Below are 24,005 nucleotides of genomic sequence, written 5' to 3'. Positions count from 1 at the left end.
GCATGTTGCGTTTAGTACTACGGGACGGTGCGTGTCAGCGGTGACTGTGGAGAGGGAGCGCGGTCCAACTTATGAAAACTGAACTGGCAAGTGGTTGTATTTCTTTCGTTTTTTCAACACCATCGCATGCAGGGAATGGTTTTTCATTTTTCGTTCACAAAGCAAAAAAGGGGTCACCGAGCGTGCGGAAAACGGCTGCATCACGGGGAGGAAATAACCACCCGACCCTTAAAAGTCACTTGCAAGAGGTTCATAACGATAGTTTATAGAAAAGTATACGCCCCAGCTGCAATCGCTGCTGGTTGTGTCGTTAATGTGCGGTGGCCATTTTCCTGGAACGGAAGCAAATATTCTCCATAACCTGCCCCGAAACCCGGCCACGGGTTCGGAAAACCTAGGAAAATCTAAACGAGGAACTGGAAAAGCGTGTAGCAAATCCGGTTCGGGTTGAGTAACAACCCGTTTCGCCGTATCTTGACTCGACATAAACACTCCAGAACGCCCCGGAGGGTGCTAATAAGCGTTCCAAAATGCACCCTTGTTGGTAAAAACCACCCCGAGCGTGTATATGGAATTTGTGGCACCAACCCTCGCTCACCTTCTCACCCACCACTCCAGGTACCAGGTGAAGATGGAAAAATAATTGATTAGTTGCGTGATTCGATTCAATTTGTGCATGAATTAATCACCATTTTCACGATATAATCGTTGATTATTTTTCCATCGTCGAAATCAGTTCGCCGAGGAAAACTTTGTCGATCGGCTTGAATTAGAAATACATCATCCAATCGCAACAAAGCAAGTTTACGTAATCCACACGACGACGCTGGATATTGGCCGCCCTCAAAACAGGGTATCCATTATACGTTTCCGTTTCCGCTTCGGGTGAAAATCATCCATTTCGTCCCCATTTGATGGCGGTTCGAATCGTTTTAATAAATGACGAAATTTACGACCGAAACCGGCCGATTTTCCGTCGTCGCACCCACCGATGTCGCCTGATAAGAAAGGAAAATATAATCATCCCCCCATGCAGCTCCCACCCACCCCCACGTGTTCTGTGTTCGAAAAATTTGGGGGAAGCCCAACAAAACCGGATACAAGAGTTATTATGGGGCAACCGCCGAAGAATGAATGAATAAAGCTCGACCAATGGAGCCGCGCATTATTCTCGTTTTGGGCCGTTTTGGGGCTGGAATTATTTATCGTACGGCATCCGTGTACGCGATAAATATCGGAAAAATTGGGGGCTTTCTTGGGCACGGTGCCAGACAGCACCAAATTTCGGTCATTAGCCTAGCAGCGAAACTCATTAACCATGGACAGTTGGCGCATTATAACGTCTACAGAAAAAAAATACGGTAGTTGCTTTAATATAAAATGTTATCTATCAGTTGTGTTAAAGATTATCCTCAAAAATATTGTTTTTGAATTTGATTCGATTGCATGGAAATGAACTGGCGTATTTATCATTGATATTTTAATTTCTACTGCAGTTAAAAAAAAACAACCCAATTGCATGAAGATGTTTTAAAATCGCAAAAAAAAAGATAAAAATCCCCAGCACATAATATTTTAAAGCAGAGTAATTAACGCCGCGATACGAACGCTAAGCCAGACATCCGGTTTAGAGCATCGACGGTGGGAGCAAACTGGTATGTATTATTTATCCAGAACGGCTCCGGAGTGATAACTTCCTCCATTATTCACCCGCAAAAGTTTTTCCAACTAATGCATATCGTTGCATTTCCCCAGACAAGGCCCGGTATGCACTAAGAATGCACCTCAGCACTGGCGCGCCAGCGACGGCGAGGCGGTGGCGGCGGCGGTGGCGGCGGCGGCGGCGTGGTGTGATTATAGTTCAGTTTGAATTTATTTCCTTTTCAATTATGGTGCTATCTTTATTTCATTGCCACCAGAGCGCCGCACGCGAGCTGCCGGAGCCAAAGTGAAAAGCCAAGGATGTCGGTGGAGGCGCCTGGTCGCTCGTATCGTTCCGCAATGAAAGATGTGAAGGCTGCAAGAAGCAGAAAAAGCTTTGGCGCTGCGCACCACCGAGCAAACCAGCGAGCATTTCCCGTCTATTCCCATCGCGTTGCTGGCCTTTTTATTTATTAAATTCGTTTCAAAACAAACTGCGCCGCAGTTAGAAAGCAGACGGAGGGAGGAACGTTTTCTCAAGGACTCCAGCGAAGGAACAGGAGCGATGCGACCCGCGCCAGAACGAATGGCGTGCAAAACTACGGAGCACAACAAAGCAAATTATTATTTATGTCACGCTATCACTGCACATAACTGCGGCTTTTTATTGGTGTCCGGTGGTGCGCTTCCTCCGGGGTAAAGCTTCAATTATGAAAATCATATTTATCCCGAGGACGATTGTGGAGGACACTCGCTGGTGTTGTTCGTACGTGTGCCATACAAATTCTTCATACACACAAACAATATACATCTCAACACGATACAGACACCAGCGAAATGTGTTTGGTTCTATCACTTTCAGGTAAACCTAACCCCTATTTCGGAGAAACTAAACCAAATGGAACGAACGCTTCGACACTTTCCTGGGTGCATCGAGCTTCTGGTGAAATTTCTAAGCCTTCCGTGCCCGGATTAGTCGTGTGTAGCTGTAAGACCATCTCCCAGCAGAACGTGGCAGCAACGTGAAACATCTCCGCACAGCATCACTCACTTTAATCTTCGCAAAACCCAACACCAACAGCGACGTCAGGTTCCTTAGCACCGAGAACGGCAATGTTCCCGAGCTTACCGGGGTTTTCCCAATTTGGCTGAGTAGCTGCACAACCACGCCGTCGGTTTATTGATGCGTATTGTTCCGTGTGCCACGCATCGGTGAATACCAATGTGCGCGCGAAATTCGGTTTCCGGTCGCTCCGCATACAATCCACCTCGATGCTCCCGGGCGTAAAGTCGGTCGGATCGAATTGTGTCTGGCGTTTTGCCCCGGCACAACTTCGGGGGAAAAAACTTTTTCCCGCCCACTCGGAACTGGCGCTGGAACCGGCGGCCTGCGGGTTGCCAAGTCACACCGGAAGCAACCGTCCCTGGCAACTGGTGCTGGTCGACCGAAACAAGTGCGTAAATATTAGTCCAATAAATTGCTCACGGCTGGCGGAATTAGCTCGGGTTGGCAGGGCGCGAAAATGACTCCTTGGGGAGCCTTTCGGTGCTCGGCTTAGGCCAGGGATCGGCGGGAAGGTTGCTACGGTGGATTAGAATTAATGATTAAATTTATTGCCTGCCGCCGCGCCGGTGCTCGGTGGCGGAAGCAAAGTGGCACAATTATGGCGGCACATTCTCAGACGTTTCCTTCCGGGCGGTGCCGTTCGGTGCGGGCTCCAGGAAACGAGGGAATCGGTTCGCCGAGGCTATTATTCTTCGCCAAAAAACGGGAAGTGGTCTCTACGCACCGCGGCAAGTTTCGCAATAAATATAAAAACACCAACTGAAGCTCGTGCACCCCAATTATCGCCCATTTAAGCGATGCGAGGAGGTTTGGCCAACAACATGAATAACCCGTAATCGAATGTCACCACGAAACGAACTAAAATTAGACTGGTTTCATCAAACCAAACAATCGCAACAGGTTTCACGGACGGCAACTAAAGCCGTTAGCTAAATAAATATTAAAATAGAGCATTGTTTGCATGTCAGGGGTATTTTCAACCAGTTTATGTAACCCAAATGAAAGCAACAAGTGTTCAACAGACATTTGCGTCGAATGGCTCGTTCCAGTCCTGGTGTTGACATACGTTTCGAAACAAAGTCAGCACCTGCTTGTATGAAAACAGACCATGCAGACATTGGCATCAACAGTTGTTTAGCGAACGAACATGATCGAGTGTGTTTTTTATGATACTGCTTGTTTAACACATTTCATGTTTAGCACTGGTCACATCTAAAATTCCTTTAAGTTTTTTTATAAAAACTCAATGAAAATATCAAGTGATTCGTTTAGGTTTACAAAAATATATTTCTTTATGTTATTATTATTAAACAAATAAAACTATAGAGTTTGGCAACATTTCAAAGAAACAAAGAGCACTAATATGTATAGCTAGTAATTAAACTGAGGATTAGAAATTAGTTTTGTATATTTAAGCGGGGAACGGAACAACTTTTATAACTTGGTTACTTAAGTTACGGAGGAGTTTTATACTTAATCCCTTCGTTTACATCTACAGTTAAGATACAAGTTTTGTCAAATTTCATCAATTTATGGAAAAGAATAATCCTATTAAATATTTCAGCTTTTATTTTTGTGTAGAGTTTTGAGTACACTAACTTTAAAACTATTCACTCATTAAGTTTAAACACCGCAGATATTGTTGAAGAATTGTTTGTTTACAACTAATTTTACATTTAGAATTTAATTTTACTAACACGAATAAAACAACCATGAAAAATCTCCTCAGCGTTTAATAAAACACAGTAAATCATAAAAACACAAGATTTTTATTTGTGTTGCACAAACCTAGGTAATGTACGGTAATGTACGGTTGTCAGTAATGTACGGTAGTTTTTACGTAGAACAATAATTAATCGTAGCCATTTAGAGGTTTTCATTAGTATTAATCTTAATTTAGCCTCAAACACGATACTAGTGAAAATAACCATCGTACCAGCGGCATATGTTAAGGAGTATTCATCAAAAGTTGTGGGTGTGGGTGTATACAACTCGGGAAAATCGATGAAATATCAATCATTTTAAATATACCGAAATTGACCGGTGCTTTGTGGAAGTGTTTTAAATATAGCTTTGTCGGAAAGGTTTAAAGTATTATTTTAGAACAAACGTAAAAATATAACTCCCTAGTAAAGAGTAAAAAACACAACCTTTTTTCTACGCTCCTTCTTTACCAAGCATCGTAGGTGCATCAAGCTATTTTCTTTATATTCATTAGAAATATGAACATCCAGAAATAAATTCAATAAAAAATTAAAGTAATCCAGCGATGCGTATTGAGTATGATTTTGAATTCATTTTCATTAGTTGGTTTTAGCTTTTCCTCTGTACTTTTCAATGGCTTCCTAAACGCTTAAAATTGAAACTATGTACCCATGAAATTAGAACACACGAAACCTAGAACCAGCATCCATTGGACTTTAATTAAAACCCTAAACCGGGTCATTGATGAAAATTAATTTTCCCCCGATAATGTTTCATCATCGTATCACGCAATCAATCAAAACTCCTACCGTGATCGATTTCTATTAAATTAATGTCCGGAATAACGGAAGCCCCTCCATCACTGTGGACGCAAGTGCCGAGAAAATTGCCATCACATACACGGTTAAAGCAAAACCGCATGTTTCATGGCGAACGCTCACCTCACGCGGCTTCAAAACGAGTCCGCACCGGGTCTAACCTTCCGTTGATGGCTGGCTGGTAAACATGTGAAAAGCCACGTAATGTTATGAGTATTCTCGGGCGTCCCGGTGACGCGTCACGTGTAGCAAGGCTCGTACCGCTCTGGAAAGCATGAATTTTAATTAAATTCAAACCTAATAAAAACGGCATACAGGCGCGCGGTGCAATAAAAGCCCTCCTGCGGGTCCTTCTACCGAGTCCGAGTGTGGCTTCACTTGTCGGCCAAACCAGGTACGCCACACACCGTGAAGAAAAAGCCCGACCGAAGTGCACCTCAGCAAGGAAACCCTCGAATGGTGGAGCCGAGAAAGGAAGTCGTCCATTAATATGCACTTCCCCGTGGCAGAGAGTGAGGGCCTTTCGCTCCAACGCCTCCCAGTGCTAATGATACTGATGACGTTCTTAACACTACACAAGTCATGAAAGTATGTCGAGCATGCCGGTGACTATCGCTACCTGGTTCGTGTGACCCGGCTCTTGAGCGGTGAAAAGCTAGAAAGGCCGAGTCAAAAGCGAAAACCTGAAGTGAATTAATGTAAACGAGCTTACATGACCGAAAGTACAAAAGTATGTGAAAGTCACACGATTCAAGTGGAAAAGGAGTGTCGGCGAGTACGGCAAGTTGTTTAACATAACAGAGATCAAAACGTTAACACCTTCGCTTAGAGTTTCAGTGTTTCCCTTGACGCTTTTAAAACACACCCTACCGATTTCCGTACTATTTTGAGATTTTAATTTGACATCACTTATACATTTATTTTTATTCGTTGAAGGTTTTTCAGTTAATTCAGCTAAATAGTATATGAAAACAAAATACATATGTCACGAAGGAAAAACGGTGGTCAATAAAACAGGTTTTCAGATGACCGGAAAAAAGATGTCTTAACAGCATGTTAGTGAAACAAAAAAACAAATCTGTTGATGTATAAAAAATACGACAAAGACAAAAACCTTGACCACTTCCGACACCGGCTGAAGTGAATATGATTATGCTCTTCGCTCCCCGTTTGTTTTGAACAGTTTATGTTCATGCTTTCCCATGCCGCCGTGGGGAAGGAAAAGGTACGAAAAATATACCTGTTTTTACTTGGATTCAATGTTTTTTGTCGTCCCCTTTTTGTAACATGGACATGTCTTAGTTTTTTTTTCTGTTTTTCCCTTTTCAATTCTACGGTTTTTGTATTTGGTTTTGATCGTAAAAGATGCAGACAAACTAAATAAAACCTAATCCTGTTAAACATGTTTGCCAAAAATTCAAAGTACCTGCCGCCGGATGATGGAATTGTTGATTGAACTTTTTTACATCTTTTGAACGAGGCACATCGCACTGTTTGCAAAAAGCTTTCCTACGGTTTGCCGAACATTCGTCATATGTAGCAGAAGCACGACCCAACGCACCGATATTCCAAAGTTTACACTTCCATCGTAAGTGCCACCGTACTAAAAGACGTCTCGGGATTTGGGGCAAGTTTTTCCATAAACCGAAATACAGCTTTTATGTTCAACTGCCACTCAATCAATTTTCATACGGTTGATTGAAATGAACACTCACAGTTTTTCATTCGATTATCAGTCGAGTACGGGGAGGATCAGGAAAAGGAGTGTCCCCGAGTAAGATGCATTAAAATGATTAAATGAAACAACCTTACCTTACCGTATTTTGCAACCATCGAAAGGCAGACATAAACGACGTGTAAGTTTTCCTTTGCGAGGCTCGAATCGATGGTCCTTTGGCAAAATGAATTGAAATGTTCAGCCACTAAGAAGAGGTATTTCCACATGGGCGCACTCTGTTTCCCATTTCCCCGAGCTGTGGCACTTCCAGACTATTCTGCTATTGGGTTTATCGTCATCAAAAAATTATAACCTAATAACAGAACGTAATATCTTGCGTGAAATGTGTTCACTGTTTCACAGCGTCATTTTCGCATCAAAGAGGAGTCTTCTGCTGCTCATCCGTTCCTCGTCGAAAAATACAATTTTCATTTCCCACACCGCACCTGAAACGTCGAGACAATCTTCCGCTCAGTGGTCGTTACATTTCAATTTACGTAAAAACATACACACGGAGGCGCCCAACAAACTCTCAAAAAAAAAAAACAACGACAAGACCAGCGGAAAAGCGCACGACAATCCTAGCCGCTCAGTGAATGCCATTGCACGATTTTTTTTTCCTGCCTTAGGCTGAAAATTAAAAGAAAAAAGGAAAGGCAATAGAATTACGTACGCCCGACTGGCCGGGAAAACTCGACGCGAAGATGCCCGCCCGCGTACCGCACACGAAACCGGATTGAAGAAAACACGAATTTCTCCCCCAATTTTCCTTCCGGTAGTTGATGGGAAAATATGGATTTTCGAGGTACTTAGCGCGGCTTTCCACGCAACCTGTGTACCGCTGCCCGCTGCCAGTTCGCATTGTTCATTTTCCAGGACAATCACTCCCGGTCGTTGCGTCGGAAAAGCGTTTACTTTTTGCCTGGTGCTGCGGGAGGAAAATCTAATTTTACCAATTTTTTTGTTTTGTTCTTCCTACATCCCATTCTTTCCCCGGTGCCGTTGCCAGCGTTGCCCGCGCCGAAGTTTCTGGTTATGATTGTTTCTTTCGGAGCGGGACACGTGATTTAATTCAATTCAAATGAACTTCATTTCACCCTCTTGGTGCTACCATGTTTTCGTACAGAGTTCACTGTTGTAATGAAAACCTTTTGGAATTTAAAATTCCAACGTGATGGCACGTTTTGTAATCGAAAATATTCATCACAGTTGACGTTGAAAAATCTTCAAATGTCAACAGTTTTCGATGAGAAACTTTTCCGATAACTTAGATGTTTCATTACAAATAAAATAGTACGAAAACGTAGAACAAAGCACAAAGCTCCGAGAAATATTAAAACATAAACTTTATGTAAGTACTGTATTACTTTCAAAGGATGTTGCAGGCATAAAATGCAGCCGTAAAAAGCACCCAGCCCAACCTTCATATTACTCATTTTATGCCTACATAACCCATACATTAAACATCTTCCAGGTCATCGAGTCATCGAGGTCGGCATTTGCCTCCCCAACGAAGTCCGCAGAAAACCCGTTATCTTATCGTTTTTATTACACTTTGCTGAGCTTTCCACACCGGTTGACGGGGAAAAGGGACCAACAACAAGTGCAATCAACAGTGCAGAATCTGGGCAGGAGGAAGTATATTTTGCTTGAATGTTTTCGCCTTCTTTGAGTGTGTAGGTGTGTGTTTGTGTGTGTTTGTGTTTTTCCTTCGTTCGCGGTACGTCTATTTCCCGAAGACCCTCGACGGTCTTCGTTCTCCTTCATTTCCCGTGATCATAATTCATAATTTTTGTTGCGAAGTCATGCTTTTCCCACGGCTTTTGCCACCGACACCACCGGGACGGTTTTTCCCGGGGAAAAGTTCGGCCACGGTTTGACCTTACGCGCGCGTTTGCGAAAGCGGGCGGAAAAAAGGCGAACCGGCAGCGCTCCGGGGTGAAGTCAAGTGTTTAATTCGCTCAACAAAGTACTTCGTTGATTTCGCGATTATGTTCCTACACGCTATATCGCTCCTGGAGGCGGGCCCAGTTTCCCGTCCCGAGCGGTTCTTTGATGGTTCCCGGTTCGTGTCCATTTCACCACAACGTGCCCATAATTGAATACTCAATCGGGGGCGGCAGATGGCTGGGCCGGTGGCAGGCGTTGAAGACGTTTGCGACCGGTTTTCGAAGCCGACAGCGAGCAGTCGGCATTTTCTTGGTCGCGAGCGATCGATCGAACGGGCTCCTGTGCCTTGAGCCACTTGTGGATTTTGAACACCCACGTCGCGCGAGTTTTCCGCTCCACCCGGTCGGAGCCGGGGGAGGTTTGTTGCACGCGGGCCATGGTTCAGTAAGCAGGAATTCATTTGCCCATTGTCACCGTTTTGATTGAGTTTGCTGCGCTTGTCTTTGCTCGCCCATGTGAAGGGTGGCTCCGGCTTTGATCCTTCGGCGTCATTTATCATCTCCGTGGGTCGATATCGTTTGGGGTCGATTTTTGTGGTCCTCGATGATGAAAGGACGAGATGCCATTTGAATATCCCCCCTTCCCCAACCTTTCACCGCTCGACGGCCGTGACGTTGATTGAACCATCGTGTCTGTCGCTGGTGGGCTCCGTCTTCTCCGAACCCAACCCGGACCTTAGACCGGCTGGGCCATGGCATGACGGACATGACGCTGAACAACTTAATTATCGCGCTCGAACCGCCCGGCCCAGAGGTGGTGAGAGCACTGTCGGCACATTTCAATTCAATTTCCATTTACAGCGATGGGCTTCCCACTAGTCGTGATTGGAAAATGATTACCAATCAACCCTCGCACGGTGGTTATTTGAAAAATGGATATAATTGCGAATTAAGTAGCACCATCCGATCGGCATGGCCAGGGTGCGCTGGAACAGACCAGGGACAAAAACGTTCACAAAACGCAAACCACGCTTGATGGTAACGAGAAATGAAATAAAGTTCCTACGGAACCAGGGTTTCATGAAAATAGGATTGAATAGTCCAACATTAAACTATTTCTTGTGTTAAATTATCAAGTTTTATAAACCAAAAAGCTTGTATTTCTAAAAGTAAAGTATTTCTAAGTGAACAAAAATAGCACAGAAAATTAAATCGAGGATTTACCCTTTAATCATAAAAGAGGCGTATCCTGAACATTTCTATTCATTTGAAAATTAAAGAAATAGGAAACAATTAATTTAATTATACTTCTTCTCTCAAATAAATAGCATGAATACTAGTGATAAGAAAAAAACTCTTCCAAGAAATTTAAATAAGACTAAACAATCATCCCGACAGTTCAAAACTTTGCTTCCTACTAGAAGAAACAAAAGTAATTTTAAAAAATATATATACTACTCTTATGCTGACTCAGAGAGTATGTTGCAGTGCCATTGTAGGTTCCAAGTTTTTTCAGAGAATTTTGTTTCAATTCTGTCTCGTTCTGAAACTCATCATATTCAGCATATCTATGACTACCATTGAAAGCCTTTAGTTCAACCAACAGCTCGTACGATCCTAGCGATGTGAGTTGTTGTAATCGCTCCAAGCCGATCCAGAACTCCTTGTTGATGTTGCCAAAGCCTTGTTTATATTCCGTCCAGTTCTGGTAAAAGACAAGGGATCCTTCAAAGCGCAAGTGAATTACCAGCCATCCACCGCCTAACGTTTTATGCTCGCAAAACATTAGAGATGTTTGGTCGGAAATTCAGCTGCCTTGGATTAAATAGACTCCGGACAGATTATCAGGAGCTGGTTTACACAATTTGTATGATTCCTGACGGCAGTGGGAAGTCAATGACAAAAGGCTGGAATTGTAGCTCACTTGGATCCAATAAACATTGGTTTACAGACATGACTTTGCCGTTCCATTGAAACCGGAAACTGTTGTTGGCAGCATGGAGTAGGAGCTAAAAGATTGGTTAAGTTGTTGAGTAAGCTGTGAGAACTAATTGCGCATCTTTTTGTGGTTGGCGCAAGATGTTTGTTACGCAAGGATCTTCCGGGAATTAGACTGAAGAGCCATTAGGAAGTATCCAGCATCCCGATCATGGCGGATAATAACCTAATGAATATCTTCGATTGAACTTTTAAGTTTGGTAAATTTTCTTCATCACGTTGCTTCTACTTATATGGCTTTGCGCTCTTCTCTTTTATTCAACTTTGTATTCCAACAGAATTTAGAAAAAAACACTTACTGTGAGCTGGATACTCATAGTGATTTTTAAATATACTGTACCACAATCAATATAATTAAATAATAATCTATTCAGAAAAACTGGTACGATGACCAAATTACATTTGACCGTACTTGAAGTACTGATGGCGCCAGTTTTGACCCAGGTCATTCTTTGAGCGAGTGGTTGATTTTAAATGTAACAATAAAAAAAATAGCAAATATAAAATTAATCAATAAATTACTAGGGTAAGCGCTGTGGGCTATTACGTTGTTTTTAATGTATCCCATGTCCTCTATTAACCTTTAAAAATAATGCACTGTGGCCAGATATTGCCCAAACACTGTAGCTATTTCTGATTATGTTTTGTCATAAAAGTGTCTATTTTGTTAATTTTAAAGTTCTTATTGATTAGCAAAAATCTGCGACATATTGAGGTTTTCCAATGGAACATGTGAGCTTCACATGCGCAGCGTCAATAGTACATGACTAAAATATTTCATTCAGACCACATGTTTATTCACACGTATTTTTTCAGCTGATTTGACTTCTAGCGCCTTAAGGATGCAATCATGATTTGTAACATTGTTACGCAATCGACACAAAGCCAAAGCAACCAATAAGCCATTTTCACTTTTCCGTTCCTCTGTTCATCCCGTTCAATCTAGGAAGTCAAGATGGAAATTAATTTGCACATTCGGTCCCGGTAATGCATCATCAACCACAAACACGGGAAAAGTTCTTCGTAGTACGGAATAAAGGCTTCACATTTCACATTTCAAGCTTCACTCCCAGTGAATTGATTCTAAAACTTCTCGAACAGGGACTGCTATAACCAGATGCACTTGCAGGTTTCTATGCTTTTCCGACTAATTATATTTTCCTGCCATCAAACCCCACCCCGTCATCCTCTTTCGTGCCTCCTCCGGCTTAAAGGCATCTGTGCCGAGGAAGAAAAAGTTTTCCCTCGGTTCGAAATTCAATTTACTATTTTCTAAACACTCAGAGAAACCCGTCGGCTAGTCGAGGATACGGTGACGTGGTACGCAAGCGGACGGAGGGAAAAAACCTTCTCCTGTCAGCAAAACATTCCAATTACGATACATCAACTTTCTGGCACCCGTTACCCTATTCCGCGCCAGCGACTCACTCTCGCACCCTCCCGTTCCCTGGTCGACATCTATCACATGTCGTGTTTTTCCTACAACGAACACCTCGCCACTCGCTTCCGCCTGCCCGTTTCCGGAAGGGGAAAAGATTCCGGCTGAAGCAGCACTAACAGCTCCGGTCACGAGCACGCAGTAAACAACGAACTTATCCACCGCAGGCTTTTGCCACCGAAAGTCATTCCTTCGCATTTCCCGGACGTAGGAAATTGGCTTTCCGCCGGAAAAAAGGGGCACCTCCCCCAAAGGGCGTCTTGCGCGGTGGGGGGAAAATAAAAACCTCTTGCCAATAAATCCCAAAACCTGACCACCCATTCGGACTTCGATTCTCGACACCCCCTCCATGGCGATCTTCCCGTCGGAAAGGTGGCCCTCCGGATGCCGGTATTCTCCGGTTCCCCGGGACATTGCTTCTCCACCAGAAACACTTGGTGTGACCGTGACCGGGACTTGCTGGTCCTAATGGTCGCGCGGGCGCGTCTCGGAAGCGGACCAGCGCCAGCTGACGTTCGATGTTTTGTCACCCGGTCGTCGACGTTGGCCGTGTGTCGCACTATTTTCGGCCGAGCTTAACGTGTACAACAAATGGCCGCCCATTAGTGCTTCCCAACAAATATCGCTGCCAGCCCAATTTCCTTCCCATCGCCCGTCGTTCAGCCCTTGATTTGTAAGGGAGGGTTTTTACGATCGTCGCATGTTTCTATCTTACATGCGCTTCACCGATTGGTCTGCCTTTCTGGTCGCCTCAGATCCCCGCATAACACGCGTTCCCTCCGCCCTTTCGATGTCAAGAGGCGAGGCAAACAATCAGCCGTCGAAGAGAAACTACCATTTTCCTTATCGGTATCGAGGTTTCCTTATACATTTTTTTTTGCATGACTCCTCGCGTACATTCCATCCCTCCCCTAGATTTTCTCCTTAGTAAGGCATTTCCCAGAACGGCACCGAAAAAAAGTACGCTGCCTACTCACCACCTTCCTTGTATTTTTCCCTCCGTTTCTTGTTTTGCTACATTTTTGTTTGTTTCTCGTGCCCGTAAATTTCCGCCGCTGTTTTCATTTAGCCTTTCGCTTTCCTTTTCGTCGGAAAAAGGCACCATTTCCCCCTTAGCCGGGGGGCCGGGACCGTTCGAAACAAAGAACACGAGGAGGGAAAAAAACAACCGGTTGCGAAGGGAAATCACCCTTTCTACCACCCTCTCGTTTGCCGGTCGGCCGAAGCATTCGGCCGGATCCGTTTGAAGGACATCATCACAAATAATGAAAAAGCTTTTATCATGATAATGAAATGGCGTATTTATACATTGTTTTATATTCATTTTGTGCCCGTTTTGTCGGAAAAAAATCCTCCCCCTCTCTCCGTTTCGTCGTTCGGTTTCCGCGAACCGAGCACGTTCGGGACATTAATATAACTATCACTGGCACACTACCACACCTTCGTTGATTGACGATAGTTGATAGGCGCGAGGGAAGATTTATATGTTTACGCTGCACCAAGGGGTAAACGCAGGAAACTGTTCCAGCGAGTGCTGATTAAATCAAGGAACATGGAAAACACATATCTATAAAGGCGATTGCATGTCAAATACTAAAAGCACTAGACAACGGACGCAAAGCTAAGTGGTTTTAAAAGCTTGGCAAAGCAAGTGTTGAGTAAGATATTTTTTATAAATTTCAATGATTGGTCTTACTTTAAAAAAAAATGATGAATTGACAGCTTATAACACTAACTTATGAAATCCTTCCCTAAATAAATTTAAAGATAGCATAAAATAAAAAATCAAAAACTTAAAAGGACACTCTACCCAACTTTAAACAGAGATATTTAAATTAAAGCCAATTGTGAAAAGTGCGACGAAGAAAAATTTCTCTAACTTCCGGAAGGCCGATCGGTTAGTGAGCTTTCCCGAGAAAATTATTCCGAGAAATCCGACGATAAAGAAAACGAAACTAAAAATCCGTCCATCCAGGCTCAACCAATTCAGCGCTGAAAACCGTTCCGGAATGTATTTTATGTTCATTTTGTTCGTGATAAATTTGACTCCATTTAAATTGAAATTGATAAATTGTCCTTTGGCGTAGTTAAGTTTTTTCTTCCCACTCTGCGGCGTAGATTTCTTTTCCCCAAGTGAAGAACCCTCTCAACGAAGACTGCACTGAAATACTGCCCAGGCGAAGGTCATGTCGTCAGCTTTATTGAACTCGCAAAGACATTTTTCCGAGCAACTGCTCGCTCCCGGGCGTCCCGGTGTCGAATGGGAGCTGTATTTTTCAAATTTCCTCCCCTTCAGCAGCTAATGTTGCGTAGGGCTGCAGCTCATCAAGAACCGGTTGAAGCAAGCGTGACACGACGATGCTGACGATGGCGATGGCGATGATGGTGATGATGATGATGATGACGATGAGAACGATAAGGACGATAAAGTGGGTAGTTCTCCGGGAGAAAAAGGAGGCAAAAAGTGTCCTCGATACACGCTCGCCATCCACAGGCCCGATTCGACCTCCCCCGCCCCGTAACGCCGTGCACGCAAAACTATCAACTTCACAATCTGACGTTTATTTATGTTATGCGGGGAAAGTGATTTCCTCGGTCTCGCTCGAGCGTCAAGTGCCATTTCCAGCACCATTTGTTGGTGTTTTTTTTTTCGTTTTGCTCCCTGTTTTTGACGCAGCAACGTGCCACTTCCTGATAGTTTCCAGTGTCGGACCGCCCGAAGTCCCGCAAAGATTGATGGCAGAGTAAGAGACTTGTTTTGAAGCAAATGAATAACATCTTTAAGTGAGCTACTTTGGTTGCATCATCATGGTTGACTCTTTTTTCCATACTTTTAAAAAGGTTGTGCAACGAATGACTATTTTCTTCATCTTAATTGTTGTGTTGAATAAAACTACCGTGAAGCCACGGTCCAACGAGCACAACCGTACAGAACTAGCGAAATAATGAGACATTTCCTATACAAATGTGTTCCACCTTTCGCAGCGCAAAAGGAAAATCAATTTGCGAGACACAAATCAATCCCTTCAATTAGCGACAGCAGATAAGGCTAATTGAAAAAACCTTTTTCTGTTCCCTAACTTTCCTAACAGCTGCTTAGGACACGAGAAACGAGACGGCACACTCACACACAAAGATGGAGACACTACGGCGAAAAGAAATGGCCCTTTCCGTACCGTTGGCATTCTTACACCCAGCACGCCCATCGCTTTTATTACCGGTGCCACCCCGAAAGCAGTCTCATTTTTCACCTGCCCATAAATATCAGTCTCTTTCGTAAAAGAAACCATAGTGGACGTAGGGAGGAATGGCGGTGAAAAAGGAAGAAAGAAAATAGGTGCCGCTCGTTAGACATAGTATCAGAAGCAGGGCAGGGGCATGGGGCATGAGGCAAAAGGAAAACCCTCAGCGAGAAAAACAAGGACCTTCCCACGCGACCGGTAGAGGGACATAAATGCCAACACGTTTTCTTCAGGTTCTCGCCCTGCGAAGGGCTTCGTACGGCAGCCAAGTTCCAGCGTTCCCTTTCAACGAAGCCCCTTTCTTTTCTTTTGTGAATGAGGAAGGTGGAAGAGGGTGCATTTTCCGTCGACAAGAGTACCAACGAAGGGCCGCCACCGAGTTTCCGGAAGAAAGCCTTTAGCACAAACATATAGTTAATAAATTTTTACGATTATTATTTGTGTAACGAACGGTGTGGGAGGAAAAGGTTAAGGACTGCGCGGCCCTTCCTCCCATACCTCATTTCCTTCCCGTGACCCGGTTCGCTCGGGTTCGTCTCGGTGAACCATCATATCTTTATTTTCCCTGCCGTTGACAGGTTTCCGATGGGAAAAGATAGCTCGCCCGGCGAAGGTGAGTGAGACTGCGCTGCTTCAAAGCATCAAATATGATCGTTATCGGGCATGATCGACTGGAGGCCCATCGCAGCGCTCGCAATTGTTATCAAAAGGTCAATAAAAAGCTCGTACGGTTATGTACCTTTGATGGCATATTAACCCTTGGGACCTTATCGTAAAGGTAAACCCCTCGTACGGCGAAGTCAGTGCCTTAAAAGAGGTCTGGAGTGAAAATAAAAACAAGTCAACAATTCTTCCCAGTATAGCTCGTTGTGATGTCTTTAATTGTTCCTAAAAATTTTATCTACATATTTTTCATTCTATTTTTAGTTTTAAAATTTGAGCCACCGTTCTTTTGTATGTTTGATAGATTTTAAAACATGTCTATGCTTGCTTTTCAATTTTAAAGAAACAAATTTTAAGTCCATTTTTACATGCTGAGAACACTTAATCCTCTCTCGGATTACATAAACGGAAATTTTCTTTTGCATTTGCAAAACCCATCTCATCCGCACGACTTTTTATCCCATTTTCCAAAATGTTCATTACACAACTGCTCCCGGCCATCTCAAGTACGTCATCGCTTACCATACCCCTGGGACCGGGTCTGGGTTTTTCCCGACCAGGGCCAATCCGGGCAAACGTCGGAATGGCAAATCGATTTCCTTCGACGAGAAGCAACAAAGCGGCCGAACACCAAAATACACAGGCAAAATATGTCGCTGCTCGGGAAAAACACTGGAAACATCTTACTTCTCCCGCTTCTGCCATCCCCATGCTGCGTCCGAAACGATCAATTGGGCCTCCGGGAGCCTCTCGGGTGATTTCACAATTTTATTCTATCCAAATCGGACACAACTACGCTCCCCTGCTCCCCACACTTACGACTGTGAACATATTCGATTTAATTTTATGTCCCACGCCACGGGAGGGCGTTTTGCGAGATCCGATCACTATCGGCGCTTTGCGGAACGTTCTGGGAAAAAAGCTCTGGGAAATAACAGCGGCCCACCCGAGGTGGCGAATAGTTTCTCGCTCCGTTTCGCCCACCGGCAGTCTGGAACGGACCGAATATTGCCGGCTGTGGGGTTTGGTTTTGCCCTTTTCTTCGTTTCACACTTTTGCCGAAGGGCCATCTGAACGGATTTTCCCCCCTTTTTCCCAAGCTCCTGATATCCTGATGTCTTTTGAGCGTCGGCAAGTGTGCGAGACCAAAGCCCACCCAAAGTCCAAAGTCTCGGCTCGTTGCGACAGTTTCTCAAATCCATTCTATCGCTTCCGATCGATCCACTTGCGGCAATTGGTTCGATAATGGGCCGATCGCTGGCCACCTGGGCGTTAAAGGGGTAAATTTATGGGGGCAAATTGGTAGCCCTGACGCGTCGTTTATGCTTCCTTGTGGGGTTAGAAATTGACCCGTTCATGCAGATAAAATCGTTGCGATAATAAATATGAGAACGGAAAATGTGTTGCGTTCGGGCGAAATGGAATGTTCTCCATAATCAAACCTACGTTCGGGCGGAAGTTTTGATTCCTTAAAATGGAAATAAACGACAATTCTTCTTTCGCTCATTCGGGCAACACCGGAACAATTAATCGTGGGCGATACTTCATCCAGCGAGATTGTTGATATTTTATGAAATACGAACGAATCATTAATTACTTGTCATCTACAATTGTTTGCAGCCTTTTCATCCCGTCTGTTTTGCGAACAAAGGCTGCGGAAAGAAAATGTTGCGTGCCTTTTCCCTTTTTTCTTTTTGCTTGGGTTGGACCTTCCCTCAACGAGATCGATTACCAATAACGAAATTGCCCGACAGGACTTACCGCAGCTCATGAGCAGAATCGGCACTAGCGATGCCCAGCAGGGGACGGCTCTCATATTTTTCCTCATTCTGACAGCTTTTCACTGGTGGAACGGATCGTTCGCCTTTCGCTTCCACGTTGCTGGCCGGGTTTTTTTGGTTGTGTGACTAGAAAGAGAAAAAGAGAAGGAAAACAATGAACAATGGAAGAAAGGTGAAAGTGTGCGACGTATTATTTGTACTGGAAACACTGGCGGCAGGAAAAACAGTCGGTATGGACTGGTGATACCCCACTGGGAAGCGTCTTCAAAAAGGAAGCGACCTAGAAGGTACGGACGCCGGGGCATGTGTTAAGCAGCTGCAGGCAACACCGGGTTGCGACCAACCTGAAGCACCTTTGCTAAGCCGTCGCCCCAAGTAATCATGTAAGGAAATCGTAATTAATTAATGGGCCAAATAATGCCCCCGGTGGTATTAAGGCGGCGGTGTTTGTTTTCTTTTTCCCCCGAAACACCGGCCCGGTTGCAAGGCTTCCCTCTGCCCGTTCCACACTCCCTTCAGGAATGTTCCTGAGCCCCGAATGGGGGAACGTGAAAGGATTTGGCAACAATTTTGAAGATTTTCATTTATTTCGCCCCCGGCAGGGTTTCGTTTTCGGCACCGCACGCCTTTCGCAGCCGCTGCGCCGCTTGACAAACGATATCGAAGGCTATATCGGGCACCTTTTTTCGCCGATGGGCGCAGGGAAAGCGAAGCAACACGACAAGGGCGGCCTGAAGAGAAAAAAAAAACAAGGAATGCTTCCGAGAAACCGTCGGAAAACGGGCGCCGAAAGAATGCTTCCGGGTGGCGAAACCGTTGAAATTCATTCCACTTTATTTCGTCTGCGTGCGGTAGGGATCATTAATTAGGTGAAACTTTGGGCCGGGGCTTTCGTGGGGGTGCAAACTTTTGTTTCGACTAATTTTTCATATTGGAAAAGTTTTTCTCACCGTACCGTGGACTCGTGCTTCACACTTTCATTTCGGTAGCTTTCTTGCGTAGGTTGTAGGAGAAAAAAGCCCTTTAAACTTATTGGTAAATTTAACCCTACCGTAATTTATGGAACATTTACTTAAATCACAGCTGACTTTTTCGAGTTTCTTCAACGACCCATAACATGAGTAAGCGTGAGAATTACTTTTAAAGCCGGTTTAAAACGTTTGCTACATTATTCTAGTCATTTACTGAGTTCGTAATGAATGTTTAAAAGAGGAATGATATGTCACACGCATTTGATACTTAATAACGTTTTGAATCATTACCATCACTGAGAGTAATGTTGCTACAAAAGAAAGTAGATAATGTCAACTAAAACTACCTCATTAGAACAAAACTTTAAGTCTTATCCAAAGCAATATCTTGAACCGTCTCCTTTGCTGATAATCATAAACTTCAAATCGACCGGTGAAAAGTCAAATCATTCTAGAAAGAGATTAAAAGTGACAGCACGGTTAACACAACTTTTCGAGCCTGCTATTGAATCACCTTTGAGTATCATTGAGACTTTGATCCAATTGGTGATGAGGCACAACATCAGTACCTTCTTTTCTCTGAGTTCGTTCCGACGTCCCGAAATAGCTCTAACGTCAAAATTAAACCAAACCACCCATCAACAAACCACACCTTCGCGACGGCCTGCCGAAAGACGGCACCAGCAATAAGATTATGTGATTCAATTCACTAATGAAATTACAATCCCAAATAAATTCTACACGCTTCCCCTTCAGCGTAGGTAACCGACCGCCTGCTGATCCAGAACTATTTTAGTTCTTGGTTAGTCTCGCCAAAAGGTGCGCACGGGGTTTGTAGGCCTTCAAAGAGAGAAAGTTTCCGTAATTCGTTTTCGAAAAGGTACAACAGCTGCTGGGCACAAGGGCGAATGAGCTTAACCTGACGTCTAGAGGTTCGTTGGTGTTAGGGAGGATAAGATTTGTACAACCGAGCGGGTCTTGCCTTTTAACCTCGGCTTGTAAAATATTTCCCGGCACGCGCCCCATCGGAGGAAAAAGGGAGAACAGACACTCGGTAGAAATTATTCATGGTTTGAGGCCACTGGATGGGATGAAAAGGATGCTGCTGCTGCTGCGATGTAAAGATATTCACAAGTCTTTGTCGACGATGAACTTCATCATCTTCAGCCTGCACCTTCTGGTGATGGTCGGTAAGATGCTGCCTCGGCCTAGCAAACAATTTGCGAAACCCATGCAGAGGTTCCCGGGTTCCTGGGAATGCTGGTTGGACTCCAGTCAACCGGGTTGATGTTCTTTCAGCCCACGAAAGGTTAATCATTGGCTCGGACCTAACCAAAATCCTTCGAGCCTCCGTTGGCTTTCGGATGTTTCGGCGTGCAGCAGGCAAACTTGCCCGAGTGAAAGATTGTTAATTAACTTCGCCAAACGTTCATTTCTGGTGAGCCGTAAAGATAATTTCTGAGTGTATGAATAAATTAAGCTTATTCAATTTTCATTTTGCTCACTCATTTTCCTAGCTCGAATCCAGACGAGCCTCATCTACCTCATCATGGTCGTCATTTTTGAACAGATTGGATTTTCAAGTGATGTAAATAGAAATAAGAAGAAAATAAGAAATTGAATTATTTTTGTTCGTCAAGTGACAGAAGAAATCGTGCGATAGTTTTTCATTTGCAAATTTTATATTTATTTGCATTTGTTTTATTCAATTAAAATAGTATTAATCATATTGCGATGCTCCCGTTTGCTTTCTTCGACTCTGTAGACCAACGCACCCAACACACATTTTACGAATGACTTCAGATAATGACTCAACAAAAATCTGAATCTCTAAATTCGAATGTTCTCAAATTCCGAAAACATAAGAAACGAACTGGGAAATATTAGAACACTGCCTGAATTAATATTTTAAATGCGTTGAAGCCTTTTATAGCTGAAGCAACAAGATGTACCAGCTGATGTAAATCCAGTTCTATCTATTGAGTGAGCAATTGATTGAAAACGTTACAATAAACGTTTTTTCCGTTGATTTGTAGCAAAAAAATTACTGATTCAATGACTTCATGCTGTTGGTGAATTCTATTGTATTCAACCCATTACATTACATACCCATTCAAATTTCTCTCTATGGGCATTGTAAAACACAACCTTTAATATTAACTCTACACAAGAGTTTAATGATAATTTTTCATTCATTCATTGCGTTTTGTAAGTATCTAAAACTTGATTCGTCCAATAATTGTTCCGCATACGGATCCTGATGGACTATTTTATAGAAATAAATTGAATAAACTATTAAAAGCAACCTATTGCATTGCCGATTTGCTTGAAGTAGCGTATTCACATGGAGTTGTGAAAGGACAGTGATCTTAATTGTATAAACTGCTTGATAATTGTCCAGGAATCAAATATAGTGGATTTCCTTCTAAATTTTACGAATCATCATTCTTGAATATGCCCATCCTTGGGTATTAGTAAAGCCTTCCGACCAAAACATTGAATAAGAATTGTCTTGGTTCATGTACTTCCCGTTCAAATTGGAATCAGTGCAACTTTCATACCACCACGCACCTCCGCGTTCAACAGCACAATTAGTGCTACTTGCATCATTATCTCGGTCTTTTGTACTAAATTTCATTCCCTTCTGCCGAATCATAGCATCTTCAGCAGTGCCACTGTAAGTTCCAAGTTTCTTTAGGGGATATTGCTCCGATTCGCTCCAGATCTGAAACTCATCGTATTGAGCATATCTATAACTGCCATTGAAAGCCTTTAGTTCAACCAACAGCTCGTAGCGTCCCTGCGATGTGAGTTGATATAAACGCTCCAACCCGATCCAAAACTCCTTGTTGATATTTCCAAAGCCTTGTTGATATTCCGTCCAGTTCCGGTAGAAGTCAAGAGATCCATCGTAGCGGTACTGAATTACCAGCCATCCACCGCCGAAACTATTTTGTTCACAAAACCCTTCGAATGTGAAGGAATTTCCACTCAATTGGATCCAATAGACTCCGGAAACATTTGCAGGAGCTTCTTTACACGATTTGAACGATTCTCGCAAACGAGAGGGCACTGATGAAAAGATGGAATTGTCGCTCACTTGAATCCAATAGAGTCCAGATTCATTTGCAGGAGATTCGTTGCATGATTTTATCGTTCCATTGAAACTGGACGCCAGCGAAGACAGCATGGAGTAGGAACCAATAGAATGGTTTAGTTTTTGAGTCAACTGTGAGATTTCGTTACGCATCTTTTCGTGGTTGGCGCACGCCGTTTGTTGGGCAAGAATCTTCCGGGAATGAGCCTGAAGAGCCGTCAGGTTGTGTCCAGCATCCTGATCGTGGCGGATGATGGCCCACTGAATGTTTTCGATCGTGCCTTCAAGTTTGGTGAATTTCTCGGCAAACTCTTCGTCGCGTTCCTTCTGCCCGAGTTCCATTTCGTGAAGCTTGTATTGCAAGTAGTCAAGTTTGGCCATCATCACTTCGAATCCATATCCCGCGATCGAGTTTTCGGTGGAATTTGCACCAGGAGCACACGCGGCACTTGCGAAAAGTGTCCAAAATAGCACAAAACGATAACAGTGGATTCGTACATTGGAACACATGTTTGAGGCCAATTTGTCACAGTGACTCGACACGCAAGACTGAACTCGTTTAATTTGGTCGACTTGATTTTGGGCTGTTTGATGGAGCCTTTTATATGGATAAATGCAGGGGTTGGCAACCCTCTTTTTTGAGATAATGGATGTTTTAACTATGGTTTATTTATTTTAGATTTAGACAACCGGTTCAGCAATAAATTTGTGGATATCGGGTTGACGTATTCCATGAGAAGAAAAATTAGTTTGCAACTTTTGAAAAAAAGTGTAGTATTATTTTAGCGCCTTTGTGCATGTTAATATTTTAAATGTACCCTACACTTTTTAATAGGTCTGATTGAAATTTTGATTTTATTTCTTAAAGTCATTTTATACATTCTACCATCATTCTGGTTTATATGTTGGGCTTTTTATAGTATTGTCTTTTTGTGAGTTGTTCACCCCTGGATGGTCGACCGAAACCGTTTGTGGACGCGAGAAACGATAACGATATCGACATCCGCGCTTGTTTTGCGACACCATGAAGTAAAAATAACTCGACTGAACTTGATAAAGTTGCTCTTGGTGATGATGCAAAAGAAGAAAGAATTGTTAGCTAACTAACAATCATGTTAAAACCTTTTACATTCAAACTATCATCAGTGGTTTGAACAGGAATCAAACATTAGTGGAGTCACGAACCTGTTGGTTGAGAAGATAGATGCCATGTAGGTGACGATAAATCTTTAAACAAAACAATACTTACGCCCTATAAGCAAGTTTGATTTCACTTCAACCTGATTGGGACGCATGCATACAGCATGAAATAAGCAGGCGCACGATAAGTAGAATGATGTAACTTTTCAAACAAGATGAATCTGGTTGTGTTATCGTTTGTCGATGCGAACGAAGCCTTCGCGCCAGAACGAACCAAGTGCAGATCAGTAGGCACATGTTTTGCAGGCGGGGTTTGAGTGATATCGCTTTGCACTCTTCTCTTGTATTTAACTTAGTTCACGAGCAGAACCCAGCAAACATTTCCTGATAGAATTCAAATGATGGATAAAAACATACCCGAAATAGTGTTTTAAATAATTTTTTTCATAAATAAAAAAACACAAAAACCTATTTTGCACGCTGTTCTTAACACTGTGCATAAGGAGATATTTCAAAACCTTTGAGTGCTGCCTGAATTTATAAATAAAAGTACCAGAGTGTACTTTTTGAAATCGAAATAAATCTTGCTTGAGCTTAAGCGTCTAGAGCGCATTCTGATGGATACAAGTCAGCTGTATTTATGGCTCGAACCGAAATCCAAGATGCAAATTATTCCATGCCAACTTGTGTGCAATTACTTTCCACTCAGTCTGGAAGTCTTGTTTTTTTCCTTCGCCACGCCGCGCGGATGCTTGCACCCATTTGTACACTCGGTGCACCTCGGAGGACTTTATTTTACAACAACCATTTACGCTGGCCATACATACAGTTCTCGAATGT

At 43.3% G+C, this 24,005-nt stretch overlaps 2 protein-coding genes across 2 annotated transcripts in view; both read right to left on the bottom strand.

Moving 5' to 3' along the window:
• LOC131268218 (lachesin-like) overlaps positions 1-18,004 on the bottom strand; it is a 41,987-nt gene extending 23,983 nt beyond the window's left edge. The window contains exon 1 of the mRNA XM_058270803.1: positions 17,938-18,004. Coding sequence (XP_058126786.1) covers positions 17,938-18,004 — 67 coding nt within the window. The remainder of the gene's footprint in view (positions 1-17,937) is intronic.
• A 3,349-nt stretch (positions 18,005-21,353) lies between these two features.
• LOC131268202 (fibrinogen-like protein A) lies at positions 21,354-22,406 on the bottom strand. Its single transcript, XM_058270802.1, has one exon. The coding sequence runs from the start codon at positions 22,404-22,406 to the stop codon at positions 21,354-21,356; it is 1,053 nt and encodes a 350-aa protein (XP_058126785.1).
• Positions 22,407-24,005: the final 1,599 nt, after the last annotated feature.

Source organism: Anopheles coustani, chromosome 3 (assembly GCF_943734705.1).
Source record: "Anopheles coustani chromosome 3, idAnoCousDA_361_x.2, whole genome shotgun sequence".
NCBI classification, from domain to species: domain Eukaryota; kingdom Metazoa; phylum Arthropoda; class Insecta; order Diptera; family Culicidae; genus Anopheles; species Anopheles coustani.
The sequence above is the reverse complement of the archived record's forward strand: the minus strand, read 5'-3'. Positions and strand labels throughout refer to the sequence as shown.